The 13,476-nt window shown below is 43.5% G+C and overlaps 1 protein-coding gene across 3 annotated transcripts; it reads right to left on the reverse strand.

The window, feature by feature from the left end:
- Positions 1-235: 235 nt before the first annotated feature.
- pabpn1 (poly(A) binding protein, nuclear 1) lies at positions 236-12,923 on the reverse strand. 3 transcript variants are annotated; one of them, XM_042067549.1, is made up of 7 exons: positions 12,445-12,923; positions 10,204-10,312; positions 9,459-9,526; positions 9,021-9,127; positions 7,760-7,847; positions 7,093-7,241; positions 236-1,058 (listed from the first exon to the last, which is right to left on the reverse strand). In XM_042067549.1, the coding sequence occupies exons 1-7, from the start codon at positions 12,577-12,579 to the stop codon at positions 863-865; spliced, it is 852 nt and encodes a 283-aa protein (XP_041923483.1). In that variant the 5' UTR covers positions 12,580-12,923; the 3' UTR covers positions 236-862. The 3 variants fall into 3 exon arrangements, with proteins under 3 accessions (XP_041923483.1, XP_041923485.1, XP_041923484.1); XM_042067551.1 differs by lacking the exon at positions 12,445-12,923 and adding an exon at positions 12,024-12,164; XM_042067550.1 differs by having other exon boundaries at positions 827-2,268; positions 12,445-12,921.
- Positions 12,924-13,476: the final 553 nt, after the last annotated feature.

Raw genomic sequence — 13,476 nt, forward strand, 5'->3', positions numbered from 1 at the left:
ATTTTGGCAAGTAGAACTTTAAACTGCTACAACAAAATTCCCTGATATTTCATGACTTTGCCCCCAAAATTATTTTTTTTCTTGACTTATTCCAGACACTTTCCATGTCTGGAATAACTTGGATCAAATTTCCATATTCCAGAAATTCCATGACCTGTGGGAAGTTATTTAACTATCAGTCAAAACAATCACAAGATAAAACATTGTTATGGATAGAAAACACTGACAACCTTCATTTATTTTTACACAATGTTCTTTTTATTTTATTTTTTTTTTCTAATTACAGACTCATGGGTTAAAAATAAAATAAAAAAAGCAAAACATCTTTTCTCTTTTTGTGTTCAAACCCGCTCCCCCGTCTCAAAAAAACCAAACCTTTCCACACAAACCCCACCCCGACCCACCCCAATCCCCAAGGAAATAAAAGCCCTGTCCTGCTCTCCACCATTAAATAAATTGATGCCTACAGCCCCAAACCCCCTCACTAAGATCTCCTGCCATGCCATGGACTGCCCTGCGCACTGAAAGAGAAAAGTGAGAGAGAGATAGACAGAAACAGAGAGAGAGACAGGGGCCCGGGCCCTGGAACCCTCCCCAACTCTCTCCGCTCCCCCTGCTGGGTCTTCCTCACTCATCCAAACTCCGCCTCTGCCGCTAGTGGGGCTTAGCTCTCTTAGCCTGGCTCATCCTCTCTCTCTAGATTTATATATATTAATATATGTGGTGGGATGTATGCCGTGCTGTTGGCCTAGTGTTTGTGTACGTATGTGTGTGTGCATGTACCTGTGTGTTTGTGTGCACGTGTAATATGTCTGGGTTTTTTTTCGTGTGTGTTTGCTTGCTTGTTTGTTTGTGTGAGAGCTCAACGCTTGTTGTTGTAGTAAATACCAGCAGCAGTGGGCCTGTGGTCGCCCTGCCCCCCACCCCCGCCCCCCCACACGGACAGAATGGGGTGAGTGTGCATAGCAGGAGCGGAGAGAGAGAGAGACGCCGCCGAGACAGTGGGGGGCGCCGCCGCCACTTGAGGAGGAGTGGTCAGCCTCCACTGGTCCTGAAACCTGAAACGACAAGAAGTGGTCTAATATACAGAGAAAGATAGAGATAAAGGATAGAATGAGAGTGAAGGATAGAGAGGTTGAGAAGACAGGGTTTTGGGTGACAGTAAGAGATTCATGGGGAGAGTGGTTTAGACACAGGAAGCGGGACTCCATGAGGGGGAAGATAAAAACAAAGGGAGGGTTACTATGCAGGGCAGGAAAAAAGGGTAAAAAAAAAAGAAAAATCCAAAACAGTGAAGATGGCAAACATGTTTCTGGCCATGCTTTTCTGCAGAAAGAATGATGAACACTACGCAGGCGCTGCCCGAGAGAGAGGCGAACAACAGATGAGTGTGGAAATAACCAAACAAGCATGATCCACTGAACACTGAAAGGGCCACCATGTGACCACTGGGGAGGGGGGGGGGGACTGAACGCAGGCAAGCGAGGGATGAACCAGTGGGAAGAAAGGAACGCAAACCAAAAACAGCGATGGGAGGGAAAGGAGAGACAGAGGATGAGTGGTAACTGCTTCTTAGAGTACAAAAAAGGAAGGAGGAAGAAGGGAGGAGAAAGAAAAACAAAAGAAAGTAATATATGATACTCCAATATCATAACTTAAAAAATTAAACAACATTCTTTGCTATTCGTTCGAAGTTCACATATTCAATACAGTAATCTTTTTCTTAAGGTTTTCTTTCAACTTTGCATTTTTGATGTACTGAACACAAAACAGGAGAAAGCCTGTACTTGGTGTGAAAGAAAGAAGTGGGGGTGAGGGAGGTTCACAACCAGACCAAGGAGACATCTGCAGCCTGAGATAACATCTTTTTTTCTTTCTTTTTTTTTTTCTTCCAAAAAACAAAAACAAAAACAAAAAAATAATCAACAGATCAAGAAAGAAAATGCCACCCAAGCTCCCCCAAAACGGCCACTTGATACCTTACCAGGATGACCGCACCACGTCCGCACACGCACGCGCACACACAATCGCACACTGCATCCAGCCAGCCAGTCAGTCTGTCTGTCCAGGAGAGGGTCTTTTTTTTTCTCCTCTTTTTTTGTCTTTTTTTTCTTCTGAGATTTTTTTTCTTCCTTTATTGGGGGGGTACTTTTTTTCTTTTCTTTTTTTTTTTGTTAAGGGAATAGGGGAGATGATAGTAAAGAAGAGTGTGGGGGGGGGGGGGGTTATTAGTAAGGGGAATACCACGATGTTGATCGCCCTCGGCCCCTGGAAAAGAGAGAGAAAAAGAGGGTGAGTTTTTTTCTTAATTATTTCTTTAAAATATTTGGTTTGTTTGATTTGAGAGTTAAAAAAAAAAAAAAAAAAAAAAAAAGAAAAAACACCAATTTTCATGTATGGTGCAGTTGTGCGTGGTAGTGTTTGGGTAATGTCTATGGTTCAGAGAGGTTGGTCATCAATACTTGAAAAAAAAAAGGGGGGAAAGGATCAAATACAGTATAAATAGTGCATAATTTCATCTGTAAATTTCTCATCTGTAATATGTATACCATTGTTGTGATTAAGGCCCCTACAGGCATAAACAATAATCACAATGATCAACTGTGTGCAAAGTAATTCAAGTGGCTGGAGACACTGAAAGAGTTTCTCCCAACATTAAATCACTATGTGATGTGTGTGTGTGTGTGTGTATGTATGTGCGCGCAGCTACAACTGATTAGAGTGTGCGCCTGTGTTAGGGGACAGGGAGGGGGGGTGGGGCAGTGAAGGCACTCTCTCTCCCTCTTTCTCTCTCTCTGTGTAAGGGCGGCTCCTGTGGTCTCTGTAGGGAGAAATCCCTGGAACAGACATCAACTGCCCCACAAGTACAGACACACACGCACGCGCGCATGCACACCCACACAGTCGCACACAACACATCCAAGACTTTTGGGCAAAAACTGCAAACACAAACCACACGAGAAGCCTTAACAAACCTTAACATAAAGCACTCATGTTCCACATGTCCATACACAAATGCTACTTATTGCAAATCACATCACTGCCCAATTTGTAAACACACACGCACGCTAAGCTAAGACCCAAGCACATCTCGTTTTTTAACATACACACATATCTGCATGCATTCAACTAGTCTGAAATCTTCAAACAACTTGCTGGCTCCACAAACACACAGATACACACATATAATACAACACTACATGGACATCCATTCCAACAGCCATACATAACACAAAACCAACACAGCTTGCTTGGCATTCACATCCCCCCCCCCCCCCCCAACCCTCTACTGTTCAAGTATAATACTCCAGCACTCCCTAAAATGTCAGGGCTCAAAGCTGGAGCTGACACCAGAGGTCAGATAGGCCAAATAGATCAGTGTCAGAGGTCAACATCAGGCTGCAGGAATGAACCCTCCATTCTGTTTGTGATTGGTCAGGAGAAAGTCACATGGACTTTAGTGGACTTCGCGTGCCCTCTGGTGAGCCCCTGCGTGCCCAAGGCTGCAGCTTGCAGCATAAACTCTGGGCACTGAATTGCATGTTCAGTGTGTGTCTTTATGGCTATAACTCAAATTAAGAACTAAAATAATAAATTAACTAAAAAAGCAGGGTTGTGTGAGCGGTCGTTGTGGGCCAATGAATGCTGGTCACCATCCAGAGTGCTTTGTTTCAAAAGGTCTAAGAATTGATCGTTCCAGACTTTTGATGCCAACAGTGCAACCAGGCACTGGAATGTGACTGACACTGAGCTTGAATCAATTTGTGATGACAAGGGTTTTTTTTTTCTTCCATTCATTAAATGCAGTTAATGAACACTGGATCTTTAACCACCCAGTATAATCAATAACAGCTGGGCGAAAACAACATTTTAGCTCAGCAAAGCTTACTTGATGTCCAAGCTTAGAGTTTTTCTGTTAAAAGGCCAGATTGCTGTGGGTTTTTCAAGAAATGTTCCCACTCACTCCAGGCAAAAACAGAGACTCGACGGCCTGCTCGGTACCTCTCACACCCGTGCCAGGGTTCAGAACATATGAGGAGATGATCTGTATGGTGATGGTGTTTGCAACGTATGCTGTGTATGTGTGTTGCATGCGTGCAAACACCTACGTTGAAGTATTTCTCTCAACCAAACTAAATGAATCGATAAACAAACAAAAGCAGCAATAAATAAAAACAAGAGAGCACGCATGGGTGGGGGTAGGGGAAGGCAGGAGGTAACAGATCGTGTGTATATATACGTACACGTTTGTTTTGTGTATCTGTATTGTGAGCATGTCTTCCTCACTTAGCACTAACAGTTAGGGGGCGGTTAAGTGATTAAGTCTCAGCCACATTTTTGTCCAAACAACCTCTGTAAGAAGAACACTTTTGTACAGACTGATACATGATCATAACAGCACAGGGTCTGATCTTTCTCTTACTTAGGCGAAACAACTACCACAGACCGACACAGAATTTACAAAATCTCCAACTCCATTTTCATCAAATGATGTTTTAACTCAGTTAAAGGAGAATTCCGGTGTGATATTGACCTAAAGTGTATTGAAACATGATACCGAGTGTGAACGTATGTCTCATAGCCCATCTCGGCTTGTCCCCTGCACTCCAAAATCTGGCGCTAGTTAGCCGATGCTACCAACAGCTTTTTCAATAGTGGTGCTTCGGCATCGGGCTAGCCATGCAAATAAATCACTGTTTTACACCCATTTACGAGGCTCAATGTATCTCCACACTTCATTGGTAGACTTCCGAGGGCCCTGACATTTAAAACGAGACATTGAGAACTTTGAAAAAGCACTGGTAGTTTACTTACAAGACGATTTATACAGACAGTATCTTCACGAAGTTTAGCGTTTGCAGCCATCTTGAATTTAGTCACGATAAGTCGAGCAACGAGTAAGAATGAACTGGTATGATAAGGGATCAGATTCCAAAAATAATTCAGTGGAAATGCATGGATTCCAGTTTCTTCCAGTAGCAGCAACTGGAATCCATGCATTTCCACTCATAGCTGTTCATTCTTACTCGTTGCTCGACTTATCGTGACTAAATTCAAGATGGCTGCAAACGCTAAACTTCGTGAAGATACTGTCTGTATAAATCGTCTTGTAAGTAAACTACCAGTGCTTTTTCAAAGTTCTCAATGTCTCGTTTTAAATGTCAGGGCCCTCGGAAGTCTACCAATGAAGTGTGGAGATACACTGAGCCTCGTAAATGGGTGTAAAACAGTGATTTATTTGCATGGCTAGCCCGATGCCGAAGCACCACTATTGAAAAAGCTGTTGGTAGCATCGGCTAACTAGCGCCAGATTTTGGAGTGCAGGGGACAAGCCGAGATGGGCTATGAGACATACGTTCACACTCGGTATCATGTTTCAATACACTTTAGGTCAATATCACACCGGAATTCTCCTTTAAACGTTAAAAGGCAACCAGAGAAGACCAACAAACAAGGCATGCACTCAGCTCCTTTTGCCAATCCCATCAATGGCCCAGTCAATCACACAAGCACTCAACAGGGCCAGGACAACCAATAAGCATCAGCAAGAGTGAAGGGCCTCACCACCCCCCATCACTAGGGATGCACCGATTGTGAAATTCTGGGCCGATATCAATACCGATGTCAATAACAGATACTGATATTTTTTTTTTTAACATTCATTAAAAAAAGCTGAACCATTTTCAAATCGTTCAGGCCTTCATAGCACAAGATTTTCCAAATGCAGCATTGATGCAACCTAACAGATAAACACAGCCATCAGTAAATCTTATAAATTTGTAATGCCAATATCAGTCAACAAGGCCGATATATCGGTGCATTCCTACTCATGACAGGTCAATGCTCCAGGTGAAACAGGCTGCAGAACTAAACAGTATACACCACTGCACTACTGTGGATCCCAACCTGGCCAAGTGGATTCAACGGCAGTAATGACCTGGGCATTCAGCTTAGACATGGCTGGAGAACAATCACTATGTTGGCTAAGCTTCCATTTTCGCAATGCTTTGTTTGCCCCTGATATTTCAGTTGGAGAAAACACTTGCACAAGAATGACAGGGCACTCTACAGATTTACATGCAAGCGACTGACTTCACTACTGTGCACAAACATAACTATTGAAGGTCGCCCACCCCCCCTGCAGGCTCCTCTCTCAACTACCTGACTACAGCTGCCACTAGTATCATTCACAGGCCCACACCAGCTCAGAGAACAAGGGCAGCTCAAATCACAGCAGAGTACAATATCCTAGAACTAAATCAACGTTAACAACTCATTTACCAGCAATAACAATGAGACAACAAGACCTGCCGTGTACAGCCAAACACATCCATCATATCACCATTACAGGGCATCCTTTGCAGTCTCCAATGCCATTCGACTTCAGCCTATTGGTTTGACCAAAGAGTAGCAGACTTACTGTTCAGCAAAAACAGTCCTTCATAACATTTTGTTTGGAGAGTGCAATTGGTCAGCAGTTAGCTGGAATAGAATAGATCTGCCCTGCTCTATAATAGTCCTGAATGACCAGACTTTAACACAGCCATCACATGCAAGCCCCTATATAAAGCAAGCACCTGCTAGGCTGGAGTAAAAATCTAGAGCAGGTCCTGCTGTGTGTACACTACACTCTACCCTAGTTACAGAGTTTAACACACGTCTTCTAAATTACTACCAGCCAAGAGAGTTTAGCCAAAACCACAACCAGACACACTTGCTTCTACCTTCCCTGGAGAAGTCGTGAACTCTGGTTTAAACCCATCTTATCTGTCTGGAGTCTGACTGAAGATCAGGACCTGCTGCAGTAACAATGCCTACTCCAGACACACCATCCCCTTAAAATACTCTCTTCCTGGTGTGTCATTAATGCTTCTCTCACTCAAAGACCCAATCTCCATCCTTAGGGTTCATACGACCTGAATCATCTTTTACTCTTTTCTTAAGCAATGCTCAGACTTAACTCAATCTTCATCTCACTACACCTCCTCTCTTTCCTTGTGTGTGTGTGTGTGTGTGTGTGTGTGTGTGTGTGTGTGTGTGTGTGTGTGTGTGTGTGACAGAGAGAAAGTGGAACTGGTCGTCCGCTCTCACCTGAAGGCCCGTCCTCTGCCTCTGGGTGGCGTGTAGCCGCTGTAGTAGCGTGACCGGGATGAGAAGTTGACCCGCGAGCGGAACCGAGCACGGGGGAACCCGCGGTCTGTGGTGCTGATTCCTGGTCGGTTTGTTCTCTTGGCGCCGACCTGCCCAAAGGAAGAAAAACTGTGAGCTACTCTTAAAATAAGCTCTTCAAAGGAAGTACCTAAAAATATTCTTGACACTACCATGTATACAGCAAGATGGGAGCAGAACTAGACTCATTGGGACACAATATGCATTCTGTACATTAAGCAAGGTATTGCCATTGGGGCAGACTGAATGCAAATGGAGCCGACTGAAATTAATTTAGTTTTTGCGTTACATCTCAAGAATGATTGATTGCAAATTCAATAGCGGAGGATTTATAATGGCCCAAACAAATTCCACAACTGGCTTTAATGTGCAGGCCTGTTTTTTATTTCCATAAGAATTTCAATGAAACCAACCTTGTATCCAAAGTCGTCATAATGATACTGGGCAGTGTACATACAAGCATGGGGTCATTGAAAAGGTAGTCATCCTTCAGGCAGTCCGATAATATGATTGCGTACGAAGATAATCTACTTGATGTTTGAGTAGGAGAAATCACTTCCAAGAGGGAGACAGAGCGCTCAACACTCACCTTAATCTGTCGTCCTCTGAAGAGGGATTCGTCTAGTGCCATGGCTGTCCTCACAGACTCCTTATCTGCAAACTCGATGTACGCAAACCTGTAACCAGACCGCACGCACAAAAATCAATACTCATTGAAAGACTCTTTTTCAAGTCAATATCTCAGGTAATGAAATAGATGCCTAATGTATGATCATATCAACAGTTTTTCCACCACATTTATTGGAAGGATGGAAGAGCACAATTGACTACTTCATTGTTGCTGGGGTATTGTTCTTTAAACCTACAGTTGCATATTACTGTTGTACTCCCCATACTAAATGCAATCCTTTTAAAAGTATATTTTGTCCCCCCCCCCCCCCCCTTTATTCAGATAGGACAGCGAAGACTGACAAGGAAGCAAGCGGAAGAGAGATGGGACAAGAGCAGGAAACGACCATGGGTCAGACCCCAACCTTGTCCCCCACAGGACCCAAATAGGGTCCTCCTGTGCCACAGCTTCCTCATCTCATGTGCATTTCTGCCACCGTCAGATAGGCTCCCCAAACTCATTGAACTGTAATAAAGCGAGATGTCCAAAGGCCATTAGGCCCAGTGCTGACCTACATAGCTACTCCTCCTGCTTTTTAGGACAACTCCAGGGGACAACTAGCCTTCCTGACACCGTCTGTCTGCTTTAGACAAAAACTGTTACAATTAGATGCCAAACTAGCCCAAAGGAGGAAGCTTTGCATTATTCAAGTAGGACAAGAGAACAGCTATACCACATGACTAACTACCACACAACCTTATTGAAGAAAGGTCAGCCCACTCAGCGGTCTTAAACCAGTCATATGTGAAATGTAAATCTACATAAATAGATTTATATTAATCCACTGTAAAGCTACATGCTGGGACGAACCTGCTAAACTAGATTTAAAAAAAAAAATGCTGTGTGGCAAAGTCAATCAATATGATGTCCTTGCATGTCCACATGTGATTATAGCTCAAATAGATTTTAGATGATCATTTTTTAATTAAATGCATGCGTCTGATTAGCCACTCCCTTCCTGATGTAGGACCAGTCACATTCTCTTGCAGCTAACAACATTGATATCTACATAAAGACAGGCTTTACACATAGCAAATGTAGCAAACATGTAGCAAGTTCCTTTGTAACTTTGTGAACATATAGGGCTTGGTGAATAACATTCTGATTTACACTTGGATCTCAAACATTCCTACATCCTTAGTGAGAAAATAGCAGAGAAACCACAACAGTGGCGTAATACCCTTTGGGGTGGCCTGTGTACTTGTCACACAGGATGGTGACTCTGTTTACAGAGCCGCAGCCATGGAAGTGAGCCTCAAGCTCCTCTGCAGTGGCACCATAGTCCACCTGGTGGACAGAGGGAGGAAGTGAGGTCACTCAAACCAAAACCGCACAGGAAGTAGAATAATTTTAATGCATTTTTTTTTTAGTCATTTCATATTTGACTGTACTGGTACATAAAAGACAACAAAGAATACACACTGTCTTTCAAATGCAATGAATGACTATTTACTTATATTAATGGACCCAAACAAATCAGTTGGCATCACCTGCGTGAGTTGGTAATTCATTTATTAGTTATTGATTATTAATACCCTGCATAAACTGAAGATGGAGAACCATTCAAACGATTCCCATGTGTCCTGAACAGTACTGAAAGCACAAAATACACACTTACGTTTCCGACGTAGATTGACCTCCCATCTGCCTCCATCTTCTCTTCAATGGACATGATGACAGGACCAGCTGGAGAAAGGACCACATCGTTATTTAGCCGTTGGGACATCGTTATTTAGAGATGTATGCTCATACCCAGCATACATCTTCTTTTAACACATGGCATCTGAACACAAGCTGGAGAATACTTGTGTGAGAATTCTACAATAGATGCAATTCAAGACAAACACCATCCACAAGATACGATACACTACACATACACCAATTTGGGCTCGACCGTGATTGCAAAGGTACTAGGACAATAAAATTATGTTCAGCATCGAACAACATACTGTAAAAAAGGTAAGCGCCCGACAGCCAATTACTTGTAAAGTTGAGGAGGTACTCATATATCAGATTTGTGTTCATCTTTTGTGGAACATAAGGAGAGCTGAAAAATGCAAAGGTTCATATTTTAAACACAAATACCTGGTAAGTGACTACAAGCCTGTTTGACATAAGAGCTTATAAGGCTGAACGGATGCCTCATCTGAACAGATACCCGGGATGCCAAACAGGACCATAGGGGTCTCTGTCTCCCTCTGCTAGATGCAACTGGTACATGATACCGTCTTTGATGCAAGTGCAGTGAATTGACTGCAGTGCTCTCCTTGAGCTGCACGACACTTGCTGTTCTCCTGCTCGTTTCTTGTCATCTCACACCCCCCCTCCCCCCCCCCCCTCCCCACACACACACACAAACTCACTGGGTGGAGGGCTCAGGTTCATCTGTTTCTCCACCTCGTTCTGTAGCTCCTTCAACTTCTCCGCTTCCTCCTCCATCTCTCGCACCCGGGCTTTGATCGCCTCCAGTTCCTACAGTCCATAGTGGGGTAGACAGAAAAGAAGATAGGACAGAAGCAAAAACAAATTAAAACACACACACACACAGTACACTACACACCAATGTTAACCACTAATGAATTCCTCAATTTCCTCTTAATCAACTACACCCTTAATCAACACCCTATCCAAATTACATAAATTCAAATTGTATTTTGTGTATAATTTCTAAATCATAAAAGTGCATAAAACTAACACATCACATCGACAAATAAGCTAGACGATTCTCCATAGTGGAGATGGGAAGACTAGCTGGATGCTGGCACATTCATCTCAGTAACGTCGGGGCATTACGCCACAAGCGGCTGCAGCCCCGTTTGACCCCGTTCCAGCAGCTACCACGGGCAAACTGAAGGCATGCACGTACAGACACGATGGGCCGAGGTCTTTCAGAGGCATGTCCATTAACCATTCAACTTCAGACTGTCCACTCAGCAAAGACGCCCCCGTCGCTGCTGCAGTGCCACTGTCGTGGACACTACCGACATGCCTGTCTGCATGCACGGTGGCATCCTCTCACACGAACACATACAGTTTCTCTCTCTCACACGCGCGCGCGCGCGCACACACACACACACACACACACAGACACACACACACAGACACACACGAGCCTGCCCTCCCATCTCTGCTGCATTGCAGGGCAACGAGAGCCGCTCCAGCTCCATCCTAAATCGACTCGCATGTGATGCCCTCTCTTATCACAATTGAATCCAGTCCAGGTCTTCACGATGCCACATAAAGGAGTTACTAATTCAATTCACAGCTGATTTTTAAGGGACATAGCATAACACCTATATCACTAAAATGACTGTAAATCGTCTGCCTTTGTCAGCACCTGAAACACGACGAAATCATACTAAATTTGTTTGACAAACACCTTCCGAAGAAAGACAACGTTCTGCAAGGGAAAGAGATGCATCCTCTGGAGTACCGCACCCCATGTCTTGTGAGCACAGATATTGAGCTAGCTACACCATACACACGCCAAACACATTCGTGGATTAAAACAAATCTTCAAATGATATTACCTTGCAGGCTAAGTAAATGCATGTTAAGATGCATCAAAAGCATTCTATAAAAATAAGAAACACATATACACACATACACATATATATATATATATATATATATATATATATATATATATATATATATATATATATATATATACACATACACACACACACATTTAATTGCATTATCTAGTGGTCTAACGTCAGGGTAATAAGAGTTTCTATGACTTACCCTTTGCTGGAAACAACTAACGTTACATTAAGTAGCAGCTTGTCTCGCTATCCAGCATCACAATTATTTAATAGGTTTAAATCTGCCATTCCACCTCCGAGATTAAGCCACTTTATCCAACTTGCCGGCCATCTCACAATGTCCCTTAGCAGCTAACAAGAAGGCCATTTGTGGCTAACGTTAACGTTACCAGTGATAGTCGCATCACCATAACTATTAACCCGCTTGCAAAGCTCAACATTAACTCTGTTCACTGATGTCAGTGCCGCATACCGTTTACATTCGCTTTGCGAAACATGTTAGCTAACTTGCTAACGACTGACAATGGCCATATCTTTCCAAAAAGTTGACAATGTAAGAACAAGTCTTTCCTAGCACCACACTGAAAAGCTTCTGTAAACAGACCCAATTCGAATAAGAAAGGAGGCGTGTTTACCGTCAACTCTTTCCTTCTCGGCGGATAGACTCACACTGCTGCTAATGGCGGCCTGTCCTATCCTCGCCCCTGTCTCTTACATCTCCGTCTCGCATTTTTGCGACGAAGATTTTTTTCCCCACTAGGTCGACAGCTCTGGCGCAGGGAACCACAACCAACGCTGCGCCAACATGGCCGCCAACACCACGCATGTCACCATCCGATTCTGCTGCACTGCGTGAGCCACAATGGCGGATAACGCAACCCGGCGGTAGCAGTTACATGGTGTGTACCACGAGTTTAATTGTGTGTATGCTTTAGCATTTAGTCACCTTGGGAAAAACCCAAATGTTGTGTTCAATTATGATACACTGACTTCCAACAACACGCACGCCATACAGCTAGGCGTATTTAACGTTAACGTTATGTGTCCTTCACTCACCGGGTCCTCAATAGCGGCCTCTCCCTCTTCTAATCCTGGCTCTTCGTCGCCGACACCTGGGTCTTCAAGTTCTGGGTGTCCTGGATCTGAGTCCAGCAGAGATTCCTCCGCCAATCCGTTACCAAACTCCGCCATCGCCCGATTCCCGCTGGTCCAACACGCCTCGTGGCTACACTACAGGCCCCTACTCACACGGAGGGGATAGTGAGTGGGGCTAGCGAGAAAAAAAAAAACGGCGGAAAACGCCGCTCAGGAAAGTTAAAATGGGGAATAAAGGCCCGCCTCGATTCAAAAGCCTGTACGATTTCTCAGACAGAAAAATGTGACGACTCAGACCGGCTGGTTTTTCTTAATAATGTTCGTAAGACAGAGTCCAGATTGTAGGAGAATTACATTAAAATAAAATTTAAAAGCAACGATTTTCTTCGCGAGCACCGTGTCTTCCAGAACAGAAATGGATGCCGGGGGTGGAGTTTCAGATCACTGCGGGCGACACATTGATTGCTTATTCGTCACTTGCACATTGAAGACACGCCTCCACCATGATTTGAGGGTAGCGATTGGTTCTATGGCAGGGCATTTCTGTCCTCTGGCTAATGTGGTTTTACAATTCAAACTACAATTCGACGACGGTAGCGTCATTCAGATGAGGGCAGAGTGGAAGCCTGTCTACGTGTATGTCGTAAATTTGGCCTAATGTGGATGGGAGAGTGTCAGCACTTCATCTCTACTCCCAGACACTACAGTTAAAAACTGGTATCGATTCGAATATATAAGCTGATTAATTCTTAAAGATTAATAGACCAGACACAAACATATATATATATTTATATGTGACTAGTATAGTGAAGTGATGTGAAACTGAAATGTTAATCTGAATGCTGTTGAACAGCCTCAAAAACATGAGTAGAAAATATATAATAGGACATTTTTTAATTATTTGGGAAAAAAACAAACTGGACACACCATGACTAAGACCCACTCACATTTTTATTTGCTGTAATTTTAAAAAAGCACTCGTTTAAACATTGT

The sequence above is a fragment of the Alosa sapidissima genome, chromosome 17 (assembly GCF_018492685.1).
Source record: "Alosa sapidissima isolate fAloSap1 chromosome 17, fAloSap1.pri, whole genome shotgun sequence".
NCBI lineage: Eukaryota > Metazoa > Chordata > Actinopteri > Clupeiformes > Clupeidae > Alosa > Alosa sapidissima.

Coding starts and splice junctions, on each gene's coding strand:
- pabpn1 (XM_042067549.1), bottom strand. CDS start 12,579: ATGGCGGAGTTTGGTAACGGATTGGCGGAGGAATCTCTGCTGGACTCA. Junction 7,848..9,020: donor TACACAGGCCACCCCAAAGG/GTATTACGCCAC, acceptor GTCTGGTTACAG/GTTTGCGTACATCGAGTTTG. Junction 7,242..7,759: donor TCAGAGGACGACAGATTAAG/GTGAGTGTTGAG, acceptor TCCTTTGGGCAG/GTCGGCGCCAAGAGAACAAA.